Here is a 24,237-nt window from a genome sequence, read left to right on the forward strand (position 1 = left end):
ATTTTTTCTAGGAAGAAGCATTACACGCATTTATTCAGCCTGAGATCCTGGATGGCCCAAATCAGTATTTTTGTGAACGTTGTAAAAAGAAGTGTGATGCACGAAAGGTAGATACCATGTAGAAATTAATCCTTAATTACATGATAAATATTCAGTAATTAATAGGGTATTTTTTTCTTTTATAGGGCCTTCGATTTTTGCATTTCCCTTATCTGCTGACCTTACAGTTGAAGAGGTTTGATTTTGATTATACAACTATGCATAGGATTAAATTGAATGATCGGATGACTTTTCCTGAGGAGTTAGATATGAGTACGTTTATTGATATTGAAGATGAGGTAAACATTTATTATATCTTCTTGTTATAAAATAGTTTTTATTGATCCATTTTGGTCAGTCATGTTTTTTAAAGTGCTATCTGGGGTAAGATAACACTGGTGTCAGTAAGCCTGCCTTTAAAAAAAATTTATTGTGATAAAAGTATATATATATGTAATAAAATTGTTTTAACTACTTTTAAGTATAGAACTCAGCAGCATATATCACATTTACAGTGTTGTGCAACCATCACCACCATTTTCAAAACTTTATCATTACCTGAAGTAAAAACTCTATACCCATTAAACAGTAACCCCAATCCCTCTGTCCCCAGTGCCTGTGGTAACCTCTAACCTACTTTTCATGTCTATGGATTTGATAATTCAGGTATTTCATATAACTAGCTTTTTATAGCTTTTGTAAGAAAAAGAAAAGTACCTTAGTAAATAAAATATTCATTGAATGGTAGCTCTGAATAGATAACATTTTGTAAGATTTAATTTAAAATAATAATCTCAGGCACTTCTGCTTTAGTTAGAAAATCTACCCCAAATCAACTGAGCTTTCAAAAGAGACCTAATCTGCTGTGTATTCCAAATGTATTTCTTATAAAGGGAAACCTTTTCCACAGGAAGAAAACGTTGATATAAAGTTTGGCAGAATCTTTTTAGGACATTCTAGATCCAGTTCTTGGGAGAAAGGAAGATATTCTGGCTTATTTGATGAAATTTCAAGAATTGTCTCTTTGGGCTTAGCATAGAGTTGTAAAGTTGTTTTTTTTTATCCCTAGCAATCCTACAGCAACTTACATTTGTCTTCACAAAAAGTTAGTGCTTATTAGATATTGCTTGATGATTCAAGAACTTCTGTGCAGTGCCTTATATAAATTTTGCAATACTTACACAAATTCTGCAATGCCTTATACAAATTGATAGATACTTTAAATTAGAACAATTTTTAAAATTTATTTATTAATTAAAAAAATAAACAAAATAAAACAGCAAAATCAGTAATTATCATCTTAGTTGTATATTCATCATTTCTTAGAACATTTGCATTAATTCAGTAAAAGAAATAAAAAGACAATAGAAAAAGAAATAAAACGAACACAGGAAAGAAAAAAAAAAGATATCTACCATACCCCTTACCCCTTGCTTTCATTGATCACTAGCATTTCAAACTAAATTTATTTTAGCATTTGTTCCCCCTATTATTTATTTTTATTCCATATGTTCTACTCCTTTGTTGACAAGGTAGATAAAAGGAGCATCAGACACAAGGTTTTCACAATCATACAGTCACATTGTGACAGCTGTATCAGTATTCAGTCATCCTCAAGAAACATGGCTACTGGAACACAGCTCTACCTTTTCAGGCAGTTCCCTCCAGCCTCTCCATTACATCTTGAATAACAAGATGATATCTACTTGATGCATAAGAATAACCTCCAGGATAACCGCTCGATTCTGTTTGGAATCTCTCAGCCATTGACACTTTGTCTCATTTTCCCCTTCCCCCTTTTGGTCGAGAAGGTTTTCTCAATCCCTTGATGCTGAGTCTCCATTCATTCCAAGATCTCTATCCCACGTTGCCAGGAAGGTCCACACCCCTGGGAGTCATGTCACATGTAGAAAGGGGTAGGGTGGTGAGACTGCTCGTTGTGTTGGCTGGAGAGAGGGGCCACATCTGAGCAACAAAAGAAGCTGTCTTGGGGGTGACTCTTAGGCCTAAATTTTAAGTAGACTTGACCTATCCTTTGTGGGGTTAAGTTTCATATGAACAAACCCCAAGACTGGGCGCTCTGCCTATAGCTTTGGTTGTCCACACTGCTTGTGAGAATATCAAGAATTCAATTTGGGGAAGTTGAATTTCTCCCCATTCTCACCACTCCCCGAAGGGGGCTTTGCAGATACTTTTCCACTCACTGATTGAATCACTCTGGCATTCATCGGGGCATAAACCAGCAAAATCTCATTTCCTACCTGAGATTCCAAGTACTTATGGCGTTCAATCAAACTACCTACATAAGTTATATTAGGAAATGCACTAATTGAACAATTTTATGTACATACATACAGTGTTAAAGAAAAAGGAACAACTGGTTATTTGAGGATTTCTAAGAAGCAGTGTTCTTAAATTTGTGTAGAAGTGATTTAACAGTCTTTCGTGAAAAAGGATGATTTGCCAGTAGTCCACCTCCTGTACAGTACAGTTTATAATTCTTGAGACATAGATGCAATGTCTTATTTTTCTTTCTAATTATTTATAATACTTAACACAATAATAGGCTGACATTTTGTTCAAGAAAGGAGATGATATTATTTGGATATTCGAGGGCCAAAGAAGCTCATTTTGTACCTCAGACTCTGTGGAAAGAGGTAGTTTATATTGTCACTTTGCAACTATAACATAAATGAGGTTTAATAGAATTCTTATTCACTAATTTGTTGTATTAGAATTTTAGGGACACACAGAAATGCTTCTAAAATACATTGTGGATTTTTTGTTTAATTTTACTTAAGGTCTCATTTTTAAGAAAATTTACTTAAAGTAGAATTATTTTTATTAATGAGAATTTCTTAATGCTATGTAGAGAAAGTTTGCAGCAAATAGATTACAATTTTTACTGAATTACTTTATTTGGTCCATAATTTTAACATAATTATGTTTTATTAAGAAATCTCCTCAAACTGAAAGTTGCACTGACAGTGGGGCAGAAAATGAAGGCAGTTGTCATAGTGATCAGATGAGCAATGATTTCTCCAATGATGATGGTGTTGATGAAGGAATCTGCCTGGAAAGCAATAGTGGGAATGAAAAGATTTCAAAACCTGGACTTGAAAAGGTATCTTCTTTGTGTTTTTTAGTCGAAGGAGAGGATGATCTCTCAACTGCTGTATAATAACTACTGACTGGTAGTATGAGGTTCTCTTTTTGCTTAATTTTTGAAAATTAAGACTTTTTAAAAAAGACATTGGTTTTTTATTTATGTGTATGATCAAAATTGATCTTCAGTAAGAACTCCTAATTGTGGATAGGGACATTTGTTTTTGGGAAAGTGAAATGAAACTATGTTCGCAAGACAGGTGGTAGTGTGAAAAGGATGTCTGGTGGTCAGGAAACCAGGATTCTAGCCTTATTTCTGCCTTTAATGTTTCAGCAAATCGGTAAATCTTTTATAACATCTGAGTTTTCTCATATAGGAAAATGAAAATGTTGTACTGCAAATGTTGATTTAAAATATTCTGGCCATGGAACCCTTTATAGAACACTTAATTAAAGAGCTGATCCTTTCTGAGGTGAAGTCAAAACCCTTAGCCTCCCTCCTCTTCCCATAACAGCCCTTAAGGCATTTAAAAAATTTATATAGAGGTGGGGCAAGATGGCAGCATAGTAAGGTCTCCAGAGCAGCTAGTAGATAGCCAGGAATGGTACAGAACTGGGAGAACATCAGTGATCAGACAAACAGTGTACACCAGTCTAGACCAGTACCCCTAGCCACAGAAGCCAGTGTCCCTCCCCCATGGACACAGCAGGCTGGTTCCCTGAGGGGAAAGGAAACAGACTTTACTAGTAAAGCTTAGCTCAACCAAGCTCCAGTTGTGGAATTAATTAGCAAGTTCCGACTACTGAAAACAGGCCTCCAGCACAGATAAACCTGGAATAAGCACTAAAAGAACCAGGAGATTTTGCCCTGGCAAGAGGGGGCGGGACTGACAAAAAACATAAATAAATAATAGTCTCTTTGAGTTGGACAGCACAAAATACTGGAAAAGAGCTGGACCTTTTCCTTCTTGGACCCTAAGAAGAGGGGGCATCTAGAGCCTAGAGATACATAGGGACATTTGTATCTCAAGTTCTTGATTGACAAACCCAAGGAGTGGGAGTCTGGCTCTGAAAAGGCTTTTTTGCTTTATTTTCTAACTTCTTTTTTTTTTTTATTAATTAAAAAAATTAACTAACACAACATTTAGAAATCATTCCATTCTACATATACAATCAGTAATTCTTTTTTTTTTTTTTTTTTTTTTTATTAACGGAAAGAAAAAAAAGAAATTATTAACACAACATTTAGAAATCATACCATTCTACATATGCACTCAGTAATTCTTAACATCATCACATAGATGCATCTTCATCGTTTCTTAGTACATTTGCATCGATTTAGAAAAAGAAATAGAAAGACAACAGAAAAAAGATATAAGACGATAATAGAGAGAAAAAATTAAAAAAAAGAAAAAAGAAAAAAAAAACTATACCTCAGATGCAGCTTCATTCAGTGTTTTAAACTAATTACATTACAATTAGGTAGTATTGTGCTGTCCATTTCTGAGTTTTTGTATCCAGTCCTGTTGCACAGTCTGTATCCCTTCAGCTCCAATTGCCCATTATCTTACCCTATTTCTATCTCCTGATGTTCTCTGTTACCAATGACATATTCCAAGTTTATTCTCTAATGTCGGTTCACATCAGTGGGACCATACAGTATTTGTCCTTTAGTTTTTGGCTAGTCTCACTCAGCATAATGTTCTCTAGGTCCATCCATGTTATTACATGCTTCATAAGTTTATTCTGTCTTAAAGCTGCATAATATTCCATCGTATGTATATACCACAGTTTGTTTAGCCACTCGTCTGTTGATGGACATTTTGGCTGTTTCTGTCTCTTTGCAATTGTAAATAATGCTGCTATAAACATTGGTGTGCAAATGTCCGTTTGTATCTTTGCCCTTAAGTCCTCTGAGTAGATAGATACCTAGCAATGGTATTGCTGGGTCGTATGGCAATTCTATATTCAGCTTTTTGAGGAACCGCCAAACTGCCTTCCACAGTGGTTGCACCATTTGACATTCCCACCAACAGTGGATAAGTGTGCCTCTTTCTCCACATCCTCTCCAGCACTTGTCATTTTCTGTTTTGTTGATAATGGCCATTCTGGTGGGTGTGAGATGATATCTCATTGTGGTTTTGATTTGCATTTCTCTAATGGCCAGGGACATTGAGCATCTCTTCATGTGCCTTTTGGCCATTTGTATTTCCTCTTCTGAGAGGTGTCTGTTCAAGTCTTTTTCCCATTTTGTAATTAGATTGGCTGTCTTTTTGTTGTTGAGTTGAACAATCTCTTTATAAATTCTGGATACTAAACCTTTATCTGATATGTCGTTTCCAAATATTGTCTCCCATTGTGTAGGCTATCTTTCTACTTTCTTGATGAAGTTCTTTGATGCACAAAAGTGTTTAATTTTGAGGAGCTCCCATTTATTTATTTATTTCTTCAGTGCTCTTGCTTTAGGTTTAAGACCCATAAAACTGACTCCAATTATAAGATTCATAAGATATCTCCCTAGATTTTCCTCTAACTGTTTTATGGTCTTAGACCTAATGTTTAGATCTTTGATCCATTTTGAGTTAACTTTTGTATAGGGTGTGAGATACGGGTCCTCTTTCATTCTTTTGCATATAAATATCCAGTTCTCTAGGCACCATTTGTTGAAGAGACTGTTCTGTCCCAGGTGAGTTGGCTTGACTGCCTTATCAAAGATCAAATGTCCATAGATGAGAGGGTCTATATCTGAGCACTCTATTCGATTCCAATGGTCGATGTATCTGTCTTTATGCCAGTACCATGCTGTTTTGACCACTGTGGTTTCATAATATGCCTTAAAGTCAGGCAGCGTGAGACCTCTAGCTTCGTTTTTTTTCCTCAAGATACTTTTAGCAATTCGGGGCACCCTGCCCTTCCAGATAAATTTGCTTATTGGTTTTTCTATTTCTGAAAAATAAGTTTTTGGGATTTTGATTGGTATTGCGTTGAATCTGTAAATCAATTTAGGTAGAGTTGACATCTTAACTATATTTAGTCTTCCAATCCATGAACACGGATTGCCCTTCCATCTATTTAGGTCTTCTGTGATTTCTTTTAACAGTTTTTTGTAGTTTTCTTTGTATAGGTCTTTTTTCTCTTTAGTTAAATTTATTCCTAGGTATTTTATTCTTTTAGTTGCTATTGTAAATGGAATTCGTTTCTTGATTTCCCCCTCAGCTTGTTCATTGCTAGTGTATAGAAACAATACAGATTTTTGAATGTTGATCTTGTAACCTGCTACTTTGCTGTACTCATTTATTAGCTCTAGTAGTTTTGTTGTGGATTTTTCCAGGTTTTCGATGTATAGTATCATATCGTCTGCAAACAGTGATACTTTTACTTCTTCCTTTCCAATTTTGATGCCTTGTATTTCTTTTTCTTGTCTAATTGCTCTGGCTAGAACCTCCAACACGATGTTGAATAACAGTGGTGATAATGGACATCCTTGTCTTGTTCCTGATCTTAGGGGGAAAGTTTTCAATTTTTCCCCATTGAGGATGATATTAGCTGTGGGTTTTTCATATATTCCCTCTATCATTTTAAGGAGGTTCCCTTGTATTCCTATCCTTTGTAGTGTTTTCAACAGGAAAGGATGTTGAATCTTGTCAAATGCCTTCTCTGCATCAATTGAGATGATCATGGGATTTTTCTGCTTTGATTTGTTGATATGGTGTATTACATTAATTGATTTTCTTATGTTGAACCATCCTTGCATACCTGGGATGAATCCTACTTAGTCATGATGTATAATTCTTTTAACGTGTTGCTGGATTCAATTTGCTAGAATTTTGTTGAGGATTTTTGCATCTATATTCATTAGAGAGATTGGTCTGTAGTTTTCTTTTTTTTTGTAATATCTTTGCCTGGTTTTGGTATGAGGGTGATGTTGGCTTCATAGAATGAATTAGGTAGCTTTCTCTCCACTTCAATTTTTTTGAAGAGTTTGAGCAGGGTTGGTACTAATTCTTTCTGGAATGTTTGGTAGAATTCACATGTGAAGCCGTCTGGTCCTGGACTTTTCTTTTTGGGAAGCTTTTGAATGACTGATTCAATTTCTTTACTTGTGATTGGTTTGTTGAGGTCATCTATTTCTTCTTGAGTCAAAGTTGGTTGTTCATGCCTTTCTAGGAACTTGTCCATTTCATCTACATTGTTGCATTTATTAGCATAGAGTTGTGCATAGTATCCTGTTACTACCTCCTTTATTTCTGTGGGGTCCATGGTTATGTCTCCTCTTCCATTTCTGATCCTATTTATTTGTGTCCTCTCCTTCTTTTTGTCAATCTTGCTAAAGGCCCATCAATCTTGTTGATTTTCTCATAGAACCAACTTCTGGTCTTATTGATTTTCTCTATTGTTTTCATGTTCTCAATTTCATTAATTTCTGCTCTAATCTTTGTTATTTCTTTCCTTTTGCTTGCTTTGGGGTTAGTTTGCTGTTCTTTCTCCAGTTCTTCCAAGTGGACAGTTAATTCCCGAATTTTTGCCCTTTCTTCTTTTTTGATATAGGCATTTAGGGCAATAAATTTCCCTCTTAGCACTACCTTTGCTGCGTCCCATAGGTTTTGAAATGTTGTGTTTTCATTTTCATTTGCCTCGAGATATTTACTAATTTCTCTTGTAATTTCTTCCTTGACCCACTGGTCGTTTAAGAGTGTGTTGTTGAGCCTCCACGTATTTGTGAATTTTCTGGCACTGTGCCTATTGTTGATTTCCAGCTTCATTCCTTTATGATCTGAGAAAGTGTTGTGTATGATTTCAATCTTTTTAAATTTGTTGAGACTTGCTTTGTGACCCAGCATATGGTCTATCTTTGAGAATGATCCATGAGCGCTTGAGAAGAAGGTGTATCCTGCTGTTGTGGTCTGTAATGTCCTATAAATGTCTGTTAAGTCTAGCTCATTTATTGTAATATTCAAATTCTCTGTTTCTTTGTTGATCCTCTGTCTAGATGTTCTGTCCATTGATGAGAGTGGGGAATTGAAGTCTCCAACTATTGTGGTAGATGTGTCTGTTTCCCTTTTCAGTAATTGCAGTGTATTCCTCACATATTTGGGGGCATTTTGATTCGGTGCATAAATATTTATGATTGTTATGTCTTCTTGTTTAATTGTTCCTTTTATTAGTAGATAGTATCCTTCTTTGTCTCTTTTTTTTTTTTTTTTTTTTTTTTTTTTTTTTTTTTAAAGAGAAAGGGAGGAAGGGAAGGAAAGACAGAGAAGGAAGGAAGGATGGAAGGGAGGAAGAAAGGGAAACATTTTTAAACATTTTCTTGTTTTATTATATTTTGTTTGTTTGTTTGTTTTTTACATGGGCTGGGGCCGGGAATCGAACCGGGGTCCTCCGGCACGGCAGGCAAGCACTCTTGCCCGCTGAGCCACCGCGGCCCGCCCTCTTTGTCTCTTTTAACTGTTTTACATTTGAAGTCTAATTTGTTGGATATTAGTATAGCTACTCCTGCTCTTTTCGGGTTGTTATTTGCATGAAATATCTTTTCCCAACCTTTCACGTTCAACCTATGTTTATCTTTGGTTCAAAGATGTGTTTCCTGTAGACAGCATATAGAAGGATCCTCTTTTTTAATCCATTCTGCCAGTCTATATCTTTCGATTAGGGAATTCAGTCCATTAAAGTTTAGTGTTATTACTGTTTGGGTAATACTTTCCTCTACCATTTTGCCTTTTGTATTATATATATCATATCTAATTTTCCTTCTTTCTACACTCTTTTCCACACCTCTCTCTTCTGTCTTTTCATGTCTGACTCTAGTGCTCCCTTTAGTATTTCTTGCAGAGCTGTTCTCTTGGTCACAAATTCTCTCAGTGACTTTTTGTCTGATAATGTTTTAATTTCTTCCTCATTTTTGAAGGACAGTTCTGCTGGATATAGAATTCTTGGTTGGCAGTTTTTCTCTTTCAGTAATTTAAATATATCATCCCACTGTCTTCTTGCCTCCATGGTTTCTGCTGAGAAATCTACACATAGTCTTATTGGGTTTCCCTTGTATGTGATGGATTGTTTTTCTCTTGCTGCTTTCAAGATCCTCTCTTTCTCTTTGACCTCTGACATTCTAACTAGTAAGTGTCTTGGAGAACGTGTGTTTGGATCTATTCTCTTTGGGGTGCGCTGCACTTCTTGGATCTGTAATTTTAGGTCTTTCAAAGAGTTGGGAAATTTTCAGTGATAATTTCTTCCATTAGTTTTTCTCCTCCTTTTCCCTTCTCTTCTCCTTCTGGGACACCCACAACACGTATATTTGTGCGCTTCATATTATCCTTCAATTCCCTGAGCCCCTGCTCAAATTTTTCCATTCCTTTCCCTATAGTTTCTGTTTCTTTTTGGATTTCAGATGTTCCATCCTTCAGTTCACTAATTCTAACCTCTGTCTCTTGAAATCTACCATTGTAGGTTTCCATTGTTTTTTTCATCTCTTCTACTGTATCTTTCATTCCCATAAGTTCTGTGATTTGTTTTTTCAGACTTTCCATTTCTTCTTTTTGTTCATTTCTTGCCTTCTTCATGTCCTCCCTCAATTTATTGATTTGGTTTTTGAAGAGGTTTTCCATTTCTGTTCATATATTCAGAATTAGTTGTCTCATGTCCTGTATCTCATTTGAACTATTGGTTTGTTCCTTTGACTGGGCCATATCTTCAATTTTCCTGGTGTGATTTGTTATTTTTTGCTGGCGTCAGGACATTTAATCAGATTTCCCTGAGTGTGAGACCCAGCAAGTTGAAAGATTTTCCTGTGAAGTCTCTGGACTCTGTTTTTTTTTTATCATGCCCAGTAGGTGGCGCTTGTCTGTCTGCTGGTCCCACCGGCAAAAGATGTTTTGCCTCCTTTATTAATGTCACTATTGGTGTTTGGTTGGACCCAGTCCCTGCCACTGTCAGAAACTCCCTCCTCTCCCTCCAGGCAGCCGCCTGTGGGGGAGCGGCACCGGCCACCACGGCCTGGGGAACTCGCCGATCCGAGACCCGCCGCCGGACTGGAAGCCGCCCATGGGGGAGGGGCGCCAGTCGCCGGCCGCTGTGGTTTGGGGAGCCCGCTGATCTGAGACTCGTAGCCGGTCCGGGAAGCCGCCGGCGAAAGAGCGGCGCCGGCTGCCACGGCTTGGGAAACTTGCCTCTCCGAGATTCTCAGCCAGTCCGGGAAGGAGGGAGGGAGGGGCGCCGACCACCAGCCACCACAGCCCGGGAAAGCACATGCCGCTCAGGGAGCTCACCGCAATGGAATCTCGCAGACAGTCTAGCCAGTCCAGACTGGGGTACGCTGTGTGTCCGTTCCCTGCCGTGGCCCCGGGAGCTGTTCTGCACTGTTTATGGTCACCTAGTAGTTGCTCTGGAGGAGGAAATTACACGTGGCCTAAGTACTCCACGAGCTGTGGGCACCTCCTCCGTGGGTCCCACAGGAAGAAATTGCCTGTCCTTCCTGTGGTTGTGGCGCCTAGTGGAGGAAATGACTTTTCTAACTTCTTAACAGCCCACTAGATAGAACTGGAAGCACTCTCAGATTCCTGTACTGCCCTAGGCAAGGGTGGGACTAAAGCTTGTCTGATAGACAAAATAACTAGTCAGGTGAAAGGAGTTAATTCCCTAAAGGGTATATCTTCCCCAAGAAAAGGGGGGCCCAGCTCAAATGAAATCCCTACTTCAAGGAATTCAGGCCCAGAGCCTGGAAAACAGAATCAGTCAAAGCCAGCCTGGTACCTCATCTCTTTCTCAACCACACCCCCAGCAGGGAGAATCTGCTGAAATTAAAGGCACTGCATCACTTTAAGCTTTTGGAAAGCGGCAGGCAGACACCACATGCTGGGCAGCATAGGAAAAGCAGAGTCTAGAGGCTTCATAGGAAAGTCTGACAACCTGCTGTGCCACACCCTCAGGGAAAACTGCTGCTGACTACTCTCTCCTCCTGCGACCTGGGCCTGTCTCTGGAAAAATCTGACTGGGGTCTATAATATCTGAGGAAACCCTCTTCAAAAATAAAAAGGCTCCACAAGGGCAGGGCAAGAAATAGAAAACGAGAACTGAAAATTCTGATCAAGTAAACAAAACCTATGCCTGAGGTCTAGAATAAGTTAAACTGAATGTCAAAGAACAGATAGAGAACAAAGCTATTCAGCAAGAAAACCCTAGGTAAAAGAGTGAAAACAACCTCCAGAATAAACTAATTAAGGAAATAAAATGCCTAGATGCCAACAGAAAATAAGTCGCACTAGGAAAATCGCAGATACAGCCCAAAGGAACAAACCAACACTTCAAATGAGATACAGGAGTTGAAACAGCTAATTCAGGATGTTTGAACAGACTTGTAAAATCTCATCAAAAATCAAATCAACATGTATGGAAATGATGAGGCTGATGTATTCGTAGAAATCTGCAGACTTCTTGTCAAAATAGGCAGGAACTAATTGGTATTAAAATTACTGAATATAGAGATGTGATCTTTGTTTACAATTCAAATTATAAAGGAAATTTTGAGGGTTTTTTTTAATTTCTCTTGTCCACTGGATGTCACTGTTTTACTGAAAGGCAGCTATTAGTGTATGGCTGTGATTGAATTCCTTTTTCAAGGCTGAAATTAAAGAGTTGAAGTTCATTTTTTAGTCATTTGTACATTTTTAAAACATTTTAACAAATGACAGATCCTAAAAAGAAAATAATGGATTGGAAGATAATGGAAAGAAATTTGACCTAATTATCTACTCTGTATAAAAAAATGGGCATCTTATAACATTCCTTCAGGAAGACTAGCATGTATACCTTTTTCTGCATATTTGTGAGCACTGTGAGTCTTAAAAGATTATTCCAGTTTTCAAAGATTATCAGAGTAAGTAGTCAGCGTCGTTATTTATCATTTAGGTATCGAACACTGGATTGCATGGTTGAAGGCATCTTTAGTCCACTACAAAATGTATTGATAGATCATGTTGTAAATTGTATGTTTTCAAAATTAATTGATGTTTTTAAAATGTTGAGATCAAAGTAGTATAGAAGAATTATGGACTTATTTTAATTTAATTGTAAAATTATTAAAGGTATTTGATGTAGAGCTATATATATACATATATATATGTATATATATATATGTGTATATATAAAAGAGAGGTATTGGTGCATATAAAAAATCAGTGATTTGAGGGAGGATATAAAGAAGATATTGGGTGAACAAAAAAAGAAGAAATCGAAAGTTTGAAAAAACAAATCACAGAACTTATGCAAATGAAAGGTACAATAGAAGAAATGAAAAAATATTTCTTTTTAAATGGTTTTTAGCTGATGTTCATAAAGAACAGTGTCCTCAGAACTGTCCCACTAATTAAAGAAAATCCTTTCTAAGAAGGTACATTTCTTTACCAGAGCTGTGTCACACCAACCTTTGGGCCCTCTGCTGGAAAAATAGAATTAAGTCTCAAATATGCCTTTTTAATTGTATCCCTTGGTATTCTAGATGTAGGACAATACTGTATCATACCTCTGTGAATGTAAAATGTCTTGTACTTGCTTTATGATAAACATATTAGTGACTGTGCTATGTCAGACCTGTTTTTAATGACGTTATTCTAGAATTTTTTCTTTCCAGATGATGATTAAGAAGCTAATTTAAAAATGGTGTCAATTAGCATAACAGTAATAGAACTTGCTGCTTTCTGGGATTTTTGTTTTTTACTTTTTTTTTTTAATGAAGTATGCTGGATGTCTCTAATTTTATTCAGATAACTGCAGAACTTGAAAAAGCTTTTGCTGCTATTGATGCATAATATACTGTTACTGGTCTCTTTATATAAATATGTATATATATGTATATAATTTGAAGTTTGGGAAACTTAAGCTGTACTGTCAACTTTGGAAAAAGTATCCCAGTTGTACCGTGTTGAGTGGACATTGTATAGAAATTAACAGCCATATCAGTCTAGAAACATTATAACTTAATTTTTTTTTCATTTCTACAGGGGTTAATGCACTGTGTTAAGTATGTAAGGTCTTATCTACATGGGTTTGATTACAGAAAGTAATAAAGTATTCTCTAAATAATGAAAAAAATATATAGTTTCATGGATCATAATTTGAAAACCATGGGACTGGGTAGTCTATGGGATTGAATCCATTTTGTCACTGGTCTATAATGTTAAGGTTTTGTTAAACCATTTCTTTCACATTCCACATATTCTGCTGTACTCAGGAGGAATCAAAATAAAATGTCACGAACATGGTGTGAAAAAAAATTTTTTTTTGCTATCCTGAAGATTGATCACTAGTTCAAGTCTTATAGTCATAATAAAAATAGAGATTTTTAAAATTATTATTTAAGGATAGTTTCATGTGGGGCAACTGTGGCTCAGTGGCAGAATTTTCACCTGCCATGCCAGAGACCTGGGTTCGATTCCCAGAGCCTGCCCATGCCAAAAAAAGAAAAAAAAAAAAGAATAGTTTCATGTGCATGAATCTGTTTTTATGCCAGGATCATTATTCTTGCTAAAATCACTACTTTTTTTTTTTATCACCACTACTTTTTAAAATTATGTCTTGTTCAGGGAAGACAGATGGGTGGCAATTGTTGTCTGATGAATAATATAATACATGCTTTATAATCTAATATAAGGAACATTACATTTGAGTGGCAAACTATGACTCATTTGCCAAATCCTGCCCCTTGCATATTTTTCTACATAGAGTCATGTCATCTGTGAATAAAAATACTTTATTTCTTCCTTTCCAATCTGTATACCTTCTATTTCTTTTTCTTATCTTATTGCACTAGCAAGGACTTGCAGTATAATGTTGAATAGGAGTGGTGAGAGAAGACCTCCTTGCTTTGTTTCCAGGCGTAGAGGTAAAGCATCCAGTCTCTCCATTAGCTGTGGTGTTTTTTTGTATTTGTTCCTTATCAATTCAGGGGTTTCCCCTCTATTCCTAGTTTGCTGAGTTTTCAGCATGAATGAGTTGTATCTGTTTTCATGAGAGATATTTTTCTAGAATTTTCCTTTCTTAGAATGTCTTTATCTGGTTTTAGTGTTAAGATAATGCTAACCTCAGAATAAATTGGGAAGTATTCCTACCATTTCTCTTTTCTGGAAAAGGTCATGGGGAATTGATATTATTTGTGCCTTAAATGCCTGGGAGAAGTCACCAGTGAAACGATCTTAGCCTGGTCTGGTGCTTTCATTTCAGGAAAGTTATTAATTATTGATTAAATTTCTTTAACAGATGCAGGGCTGTTTAGATTATCTATTTCTCCTGGCTAAATTTTGGTAGTGTCTTTTTCAAGAAATTGGTCCATTTACTAAGCTATCAAATTTGTGGGCCATAGAGTTGTCTTTTCAAAGTCCTTGGGATCTGGTCTGTAGTAGTGAACCCTCTTTGATTTCTGATATTGGAAATTTGTTATTCTCTTTTTTTTTCCTTGGTTATCCTGATTAGAGGTTTATTAGTTTTATTGGTCTTTTCAAAGACCAGCTTATAGTGGTATTGATTTTCTCTAGAGTTTTCCTGTTTTCGATTGAATTGATTTCTGTTCTAACTTTCATTGTGTCTTTTCTTCAGCTTATTAGGGTTAAATTATTCTTCTTTCTCTACTCTCCTAAGATGAGAGCTTAGGTTACTGATTTTAGGTCTTTCCTAACATATGCATGTATGCATATAGTGCTATAAATTTCTAAGCACTGTTTTCACTGCATCTCACAGATTTTAATAAGTTATATTTTTGTTTCATTGACTGCTCAAGTAAATACCACGAAATGGGTTGGGTTAAACAATAGGAATTTATTCACTCATGGTTTGAGGCCAGGAAAAAAAAATCCAAATCAAGGTATCATCAAAGTGATGCTTTCTTCCCAAGGACTGGTGTTCTGGGGCTGGCTGCTGGGGCTGGCTGGTCCTTTGCTTGTCACATGGCATGGTACATGGTGGTGTCTCCTGGTTTCTCCCTTCTCTTCTGGGTTCTACTGAATTTCCACTTCTGACTGGTCCCAGAAGCTTTCTTTCTTTCTGTCTGAATTTCATTCTGCTTATAAAGGACTCCCAATAGTATAGGATTAAGACCCATCCTGCTTGGGCTGCGCCACACCTTAACTGAAATAACCTCATGAAAAGGTCCTACTTACTCTGGGATCATATCCACAGGAATGGATTAAATTTAAGAACATGTGTTTCTGGGGCATACAGCATCCACATCACTGCAAGTTGTGTTTTCATTTTCAGTTATTCCAGAATATCCTAAAATTTCTCTCGAGATTTCTTCTTTGACCCATGGGTGATTAGGAAATATATTGTTTAATATCCAAAAATTTGCTTTTGTCCAGTTTAGTTCTATCTTGATCTCGGAACATACTGTGTATGATTTCTTTTCTTTTAAATTTGTTAGAGTATGTTTTATGGCCCAGAATGTAGTCTATCTTGGTAAATGTTAGGTTTGAACTTGAGAATAATGTATATTCTACTATTGTGATTTTCTGTCTGCTTGATCTATAACTGACAGAGGGATCTTGAAGTCTCTCACTTTATCAGTGGTTTTGTCTGTTTCTTCTTTGTTTCCATCAGTTTTTGTCTCTGGTGTTTTGATACTTTGTGGTTAGGTGCATACACATTTAAGATTGTTATGTCTTCTTGGAGAATATTTATCATTACCTAACATGCTTCTTTATCTGATAATCTTCCTTGTTCTGAAGTCTCCTTTAGAATTAATATAGTTATTCCAGCTTTCTTTTGAAAATAGAAATATATCTTTTTTGATCCCTTTACTTTTAATCTGAGTATTTATATAGAAAGTGGGTTTCTTCTAGACAACATATAGTTGTGCCTTACTTTTTTAATCAGTTCTGACAGTCTTGGCCTTTTAACTGGTATATTTAGACCATTCCACATTTAAAGTGGTTATTGACATAATTTTATTAATCCACCCTGTTTGAAATAGTTTAGTTTGTTGCATGTATTCTTACTTTCTTCCCATCCACCCCTCCCATCCCTTTCTGTCTATTGTGGCTTACAACTGAGCATTGTATATTATTCCATTTCATCTCCCCTCTTAACATATCAGTTGTACTTAAAAGAAAAATTTAGCAATTGCCATAGAGTTTACTTTCAAATAATACTATACAGTTTCACATGTGGTATAGATACCTTATAGCAAAATATTTCCAATGCCTTCTTCCCATTCCTTGTGACATTGTTTCAAACATTTCGCTTATCCATGTGCTAAAATTACCCAATACTATTATTGCTTTAAGCAAACATCTTTTAGATCAATTAAGAATCAGAAAAATATTTTTTGACTTCATTTATTTCTTCTCTGATGCTCTTCCTTTCTTTATGTAGATCCACATTTCTGATCTGTATCAGTTATTTTCCTTCTTCTTGAGGAACTTCTTTTAACATTCTTAGCAGGGCACGTTTGCTGGCAGTGAATCCCCCTGGTGGTTGTTTTTTTTTTTTTTTTTTTACATAGGCAGGCACCAGGAATTGAACCTGGGTCTCCAGCATGATAGGGGAGAACACTGCCACTGCACCATCATCACTTGCCCCCATCTTCCCCCCCAGTTTTTATTTTTCTGAGAAAGTCTTTATTTCTCCCTCACTTTGAAGGATTATTTCACTGGATGATGGAATTCTAAATTGGTAGGGCTTTTTCTTTCAACACTTAAAATAGTTCACTGTACTCTTTAATTTGGTTCCTCCCCCTACCCCACTTGGTGTTCTCTAAGCTGCCAGGATCTGTCATTTCATGTTGCCTGTTTTTGTAAATAAAGTCTTATTGGACAGGCTACCCATATATCATCTATGGCTGGTTTCATGATATAAAAGCAGAATCGAGTAGTTGCAACAGAGACCATATGATCTTCAGAGCCTAAAACATTTCCGATATGGTCCTTTACAGACCCCTACATTAGAAGGTTAAATGACCTACGTTTTGATTCTGATTCTGCCATTAACAATTGCATTACTTTGGGCCAGTCATTTAATCTGTGTCTTTTAGTTAATACATTTTGGAGGAATTTGACCAGATGCTTTCTGTTATTCTGCCCAGCCCTTGAAATTTATAATTCTATTTGGAAGTTCTGTTTTTGAAGATTTATGCCCATTTTAATTCAGAGTAATATATTGTTTTGTTACACAGTATTAAAAGAGAATGCTAGAATATCTTTTTACATGATTTTAATTATGAATTACCTCTTTTTAATTTGGATCAAGTCACTCTTCTTACTTGCCTTCCTACCTCTTAGCAGTCTGTTTGTAATATGAAACCATGGTCATCATATTTGAGAATCCTTACTCTTTTAAAATAGGCTGTATTATCTTTTGCTTTTACCATGATATATGCAGTTGTAATTTACAGTACTTCAAGGTGATTCAGTCTTGTGAGTTAGCCACCATTATTGTGGTCTAGAATTTGCTACCATCAGAAGTTTTCAGAAAATCAGGTTTCTTTTTTTACTTTTTTACTTCTTTTTTAATTATGGTGGAACTTTAAAAATAATATAGCTATAAATGGGCAGGCTTTTCTTTTTGCCGTAGGAAGAGCTGATTATTTCATAAAGTATTGTTCATATTCAATCATGACAAAATTTTCCATATTCTTTTAAGGATGTTATGATCCATGTCCACATTTGCAGAAGGTGCTTTTAAGGTTTGATATATGTACACCTATAATAACCAACCATTTACTTCTTAAATTTAAAGTATTTTAATTTATAATCATTGAGTTACCATGTTTCATAGGTTGTTCAATACTCTGAATACTAATTCTGTACCTCAATTGAATCCTGAAACTTCCCAATCATGTCTATAATTACTTTAGTTTCAGAAATAGTGATTATCGGACATTTTAAGAATTTGTTCTAGAAATTTAACTACTTAATTAGTAAGTCATTTTTAAGTTATTTCCTAAATAAGCTGTAATGTCTCGAGAGTTTGGGGTTAGCATTACTAAGGATTTTTTAAGGAAAGAATGAAAAAGAAAAACTCTGAGTCTTCTTGTAGAAAAATGAATTTTAAAAACCTCGTTTGTTACCAACTGGGGAGTCTGCTTAAGTCAAACTGCCTTTTTAACCTTCTTCTCTTTATTTCTATAAGATTTCCTGTTTCTCAAACTCTTTTAGAGGCTGTGTAGTCCAAGTCGTCTATAAATCACCTCTCTTCTATAAATCACCTCTTTACTCCTATTTTTTTCCAGAAATACTTGCTTAAGTTTGCTTAAAATGGTTTTGAGCTGTAAAGAGTGAAGAAATCTTTACAGTACAGGGAACTATTAAGAAATAATTTTAATTTAATTACCACTATAGTATAGTTGTAGATTCATTTTTTTATATTAGTGAGAGAGATCAAATCAGTGAATCACTATATCACAGGTAATATTTGAATACGTTAGATGATGTTTTAAGTAATTAAATCCCTTAGCCCTGTAATAAAAGAAATAGAAGGAATCTTATTTGAATGAAAAATAATATATTATTTGGGTTTCTTGAGCTTGATTATGCTTATCCAAACAACCTTGCCTTCCATAGCTAATATTTAATTTTTACATAGAGAAATATGTTTATATTAATAAATGTGCATAGTTCCAAAAATTATTGCATATTTAGAACATGAAGAAATGCACTGAGTGAAATTTGTGAAACTCTGAACTTGTGGTATATAAAATTATCTGGTGATTTATAATTTCAATTTTATTTTAGGGAATTTGACCAGTAGTACATAGCACAGCTTTCATGTTATTTTACTATGTTTTGAGAGAAAATAAGAAATGTACAATACTGTTTTTTCCTCTTCTCTGAATTACTTCTATTTTTTCTTTAGAATTCCTTGATCTATGAGCTCTTTTCTGTTATGGTTCATTCGGGGAGTGCTGCTGGTGGTCATTATTATGCTTGTATAAAGTCATTCAGTGATGAGCAGTGGTACAGCTTCAATGATCAACATGTCAGCAGGGTAAGAAGAGGTTTTTGAGGATTTTAAAGTAGGGATGTTTATAATCTTCAGAGGGTCCATCAAAAATAGGATAATCAGTCTGTCCAGTAAAGCATCTTAAGACCCAAGCCTAAGTCATCTTTCATTTTTGCTTTCAGTAAATTTCCTGTTTTTGTTTACTCTTGTTGTTTCTTTGTCTTATTTTGTTTTTATTGGGGCTTGCTGAACATTTCCAGATAAAAGCTACCAAGGTTCTTCTTGCCCTGAGCCTTAATATATGCTACCTGATTAGGAGCACTAGAATTAATTAACAGGTAGCAGCCAATGATTATAATTAAATTTTATGATTTATCTTTATCTTTGTAGAAATCCATCTTGAAGCTTTTATGTAGCATTTAACTCTAAGTGAAAAGATTGGGTTGCATATTTACATTAATGTACTAGTATTGTAGATTGAGAGAAAATAATGTAACAACTTTTTAGATAACACAAGAGGACATTAAGAAGACACATGGTGGATCTTCAGGAAGCAGAGGATATTATTCCAGTGCTTTTGCAAGGTATGTAGTTTCCTAACTTTTAGTGTTTATTAGTTAGAATTAATTATAGCTTCCTAATAGTGTTTATCATTAAAGATTTAACCCAGGAGTCTAGAGACTATGACCCATGGGTCAAATCTGGCCTATCATCTATTTTTGTAAATTAAGTTTTATTGTAATAGCCACACTCAGTTTTTATATATTGTCCATGGATGCTTACCTGTTATACCCACACAGTTGAGTACTTGAGACAGAGACCATATGGCCCACGAAGCCTAAGATACTGTCTGGTTCTTTGCAGAAAAAAAAGATTAGTGGCCCTTATCTTTAACTTTAGTATTCATTCAGAGATATGGGTTTGTTGAGTACTTTAATATTACCAACAGGAGATGTAGAATCTTCTGATAAATGTCTCATTAAAACCAAAGAAATTCTCCTTTTAGTTAAGTATCTTTTAAAGGTGAACCCATCTAAGAACAGTGCCATAATGATTTTCTAATTGCTTGAAACCAAAAAAAATAATAAAAATACTATTTCAAATAAATATTTGATCCTAGGAAATGGAATCTTTACTGTCTACTTTTTGTATCTACTAATGTTTTTTTTATGTTTCTACTAGCTCTACAAATGCATATATGCTGATATATAGATTGAAGGATCCAGCAAGAAATGCAAGTATGTCAACCTATAATTATTTGACTATAATCTGTATTATAAACTAATTTCTTTAGCAAGTTTTAACAATTTTTTAATAATAGAGCGATTAAGCTTTTTGATGCCTGAAAGAATTAATTATGAAGGCTATTATGAAATCATTCTGATCAAGTGGCAAAAAATTTTAGAAAAATGTTGTTGGATTATTTTTTAATACATTAAGAGAGAAACAAAATTTACTCTGCATTAAATAAATTGGATATTTATTTGCAGTAAGATTGTATTATATGCACTTTAATAGAGTGATGATGAACCCAGACCCATGTAGCAGTCATACCTCACTGACTGTGTTCTAGAGCAAGTTATTTAACCTTTCTAAGTTTTACTTTTCCTCATCTGTAAAATGGAAATAATAATAATACTTCATGGGTTGTTATAAAAAATAAATGAGATAATATTATTTTAAGCATTTAGTATCATATTGATAAAAGCTCAAATTTAGCTTTTATTACATTTGGTTTTTTTTTAACCATAAGCCTGTTTGGTATTTTAGTAGTTAAATATTTTGCTTAGGGACCCTAGTTCTACAGGTCTTCTGACTTACCACTAGACTAGAAACATTCCTATGAACTAGGGTTCTGATTTACAACTAGAATAAAAACATTCTTATTTTCTCAAAAAGCAAACTTTTCTGAATCTAGTTACTTCCTTTATTACATTTTAATTTTAAGACTCCCAGAAATAATTCTGTATACAATGCAGGTGGGTTTTCCTCATTTTTATTTTGTTTTGTTATTATTTGTTATATTATTATTGTTTAAAAAAAGTTACAATTCCTGATTTTTCTTGCTAAACTCTATAGGTAGGGGTATGTGCATGCACATGAATGTGTGTGGGCATGAATGTGTATACACATAGATACTCACACAGGTTGAGATATTGCTTATATCATTTCATAATTTGTATTAAAATAATATAATCACTGCCTTTGGTTTCAGCATATTCCTGTGTTTAGAAATTGCCACGATATGAGTAAATCTGCTTTAAGCATTTTAATGTTTTTGTCTCTCATTTCTGTAAACCCCCATTAAACTGTGAATTCAGTTAGTGCAAGAATTAAGTGTTATCTTTTCACCAAAAGTATAGTCCAGGGTTTGGCATATAAAATAGCATTTAAGTAATTTCCTGTGGAATTAATGAAAAATTAAATGGAAATTGATATAAAAAGTCATTTCAGAATGTAGATTTTAGAGCACAAATAATCATTCTTTCTTCATAGATAAAGAGTTTATACCCAAATGAGGGACTTGCTTAAGGCCATAGCTACCTACAGGCAGAGTCAGGATTATAGTTCTTGTTTCATATTTGATACTCAGCCTTCCAGATATTTCCAGCAATGCAATGGTAGACTTTCTTTATCCACTCTCTTCCCCCACTTTAAAAATGTGGTGCTGTGTGATATGACAGAGAATATTTTTTAATATTTCTAAAAGTAGTAATAATCCCTTATATAGAGGCATGGTGTTTTTAATATAAATTATTTTCCCTATTTCATGTCTAATAAGCATTGGCTTTATTAAACAAAGTCATAATCTTAAATTGTCAGTTTTAATTCTTTGAGTAATATTATGAAGTTATGGTCATTAAGAAAAACTTTAGTAAAAATAATTATATATATGTACATATATAGTAATCATTTTTTGTATATGCTGTTTTGATTTCACTGGATGTTTAAAATAGCCTCAGAAATGTCAATCACTTTTCCTTTACTGTGATGAATCTTGACATTACATAAAAGGAGAAATGTACCAGGTAAAGGTGGTTTGTGACTAATCCAGTCAGAAGGCAACTAAAAGACTGCTTTGAGAAAAAAAGGAAAGATCATATTAGTGAATAATAACAACCAAATAAATAAATAGCATTTATACTAGTAATAGTAATGCAGAAATGATATCCCAGGTAATAATTCTATGGCGAAGGTACTTATTAATAAGCTTATTTCAGATGAAGATGCCTAGGTCTAGAGAAGTTAAATAACTTGCCCAAGGTTGCAGAATTAGATGGTGATGACACGATTGGATATCAGAAATAATTTTATTTCCTAGTTTCAAATGAAAAGGGATTTCATTCTAGAAATCTCAATCTACATACTTCGGAGACAAAAGCCTAATATGTGGCTTTTTAAAATGTGAGACCTAACTATGTCTCATTATCATCTACTTCCTCACCCTTTTCTAAGTTGTTCCAAGTATATTAATGTAATTGAGGTATATTTTGATGGATGCTGTAGTAGAAGTATATACAGTGGGAGCATGGTAGAACAGATGAATGAATGAACTCCATTTTTAATGACATTATCTTACTCTGTTTTCATTATTAGAATTTCTAGAAGTAGATGAATACCCAGAACATATTAGAAATTTGGTGCAGAGAGAGAGAGAGTTGGAAGAACAAGAAAAGAGGCAACGAGAAATTGAACGCAATACATGCAAGGTATTCCATAGTTTTATTTTTCATTAAAAAATGCTGTTGAAGGACACTTACTACAATTCTCATAACTAGCTTATTGGGTTGATGCTGTAGACAGTTATGCTATCATAATCATTAAGCAGAATAACAACTGTATTACTAAGGAAAGGTTTTATTTTATGCATTAAAACACCTGTAACAGTGATAATACTCAAAGCTAGTGAAAGTATAAAGAGATGGACATTCTCATATTCTACTACTAGAAGAATAAATTGGTAAAACCTTTCTGGGTAGATATTGTATAGTATGTATCAAGAGCCTTAAACAAATTCATGTTCTTTTATGTATTATATAAATCTCTTATGGAAATGTTACCAAATGAAATAATCACAAATAATATAAAAATTTTGACCACAAGAACAGTCATTGAATATTTTCCAAACTAGGGAAAAATTGGAAACAACCTGAATGTACATCAGTAGAAGAATGATTACATAAATTATATGAAACATACAGTTGTTAAAATAAATATTTTTGAATTTTTTATGATATGAAAATATTTACCATAAATTAAGTGAGAAATAAACACGAGTATGATCACAGTTATGATTTTTAAGCTAGTATATTTTGATAATGATGTAAAAAATTGCTGTCCATAAAAGAATTAAGCTTCAACTGTTGACTTGCTGAGCTGATGATGATATTTTACATTTTCTAGATAAAATTATTCTGTTTGCATCCTGTAAAGCAAGTTATGATGGAAAATAAATTGGAGGTTCATAAGGATAAGACATTAAAGGAAGCAGTAGAAATGGCTTATAAGGTATGTTTAATTGCATGGTTGGCATTTAATTATTGATGTCTCAATAGCAGGATTAACAAATTTTTATATATTCAATAGTAATGTGAGCATTTGCAGTAACTTTTGTAGCCTGTTTAATATATTTCTTAAAGAATATAGTTTATACCTCGCTATGTTAGAACATAGTTGTTTTTGAGAACTTAACTTTCTCACTCAGAAAGCCACTTAAACTTTGTAGAAGGCAAAATTAGAATTTAGTCGATATTACTGAGTGCCTATTTCATGAGGCATTAGAGATACAAGAATGAACAAAACATAGTCACTGTCCTCATAGGATTTTATAATCCATTGGAAAAATATTTAAACATTAAAATGTCTAATAATTTTATTATTTAAATGTTTTAAAATAAACCAATAGGATATTGGGAGAATTTTTAAACATGAGAAGAAGGGACCTATGCAAAATTAGGGAAGAATATTCCAAGTAGGGGAGCAGTATGTACAAAGCTCTGAGGTGAGAAAGTGCTTGGCCTTTTCAAGAAACTGTAAAGGAGGTATTGTTTACATTGTCGTTAATAGGGGTAGAGTAATGTAAAATGAAATTAGAGACTTCAATTAGGAATAGAAATAGTTTGCATTTTATTTTAAGAGTAATGGAAAGTTATTAGTGGCTTTTGAAAGTCA

The 24,237-nt window shown here is 34.5% G+C and overlaps 1 protein-coding gene across 2 annotated transcripts in view; it reads left to right on the top strand.

Annotated features, from left to right (window-relative positions):
* The window catches only part of USP47 (ubiquitin specific peptidase 47), a 169,691-nt gene that overhangs the window by 121,226 nt on the left and 24,228 nt on the right, over positions 1 to 24,237 (top strand). For both annotated transcript variants that reach the window (XM_077114003.1, XM_077114004.1), the window contains 8 exons: positions 12 to 107; positions 186 to 338; positions 2,996 to 3,163; positions 18,979 to 19,110; positions 19,573 to 19,649; positions 20,248 to 20,303; positions 22,663 to 22,775; positions 23,470 to 23,574. In XM_077114003.1, the coding sequence (XP_076970118.1) occupies positions 12 to 107; positions 186 to 338; positions 2,996 to 3,163; positions 18,979 to 19,110; positions 19,573 to 19,649; positions 20,248 to 20,303; positions 22,663 to 22,775; positions 23,470 to 23,574 (900 nt within the window). The remainder of the gene's footprint in view (positions 1 to 11; positions 108 to 185; positions 339 to 2,995; positions 3,164 to 18,978; positions 19,111 to 19,572; positions 19,650 to 20,247; positions 20,304 to 22,662; positions 22,776 to 23,469; positions 23,575 to 24,237) is intronic.

The sequence above is a fragment of the Tamandua tetradactyla genome, chromosome 8 (assembly GCF_023851605.1).
Source record: "Tamandua tetradactyla isolate mTamTet1 chromosome 8, mTamTet1.pri, whole genome shotgun sequence".
Taxonomy (NCBI): domain Eukaryota; kingdom Metazoa; phylum Chordata; class Mammalia; order Pilosa; family Myrmecophagidae; genus Tamandua; species Tamandua tetradactyla.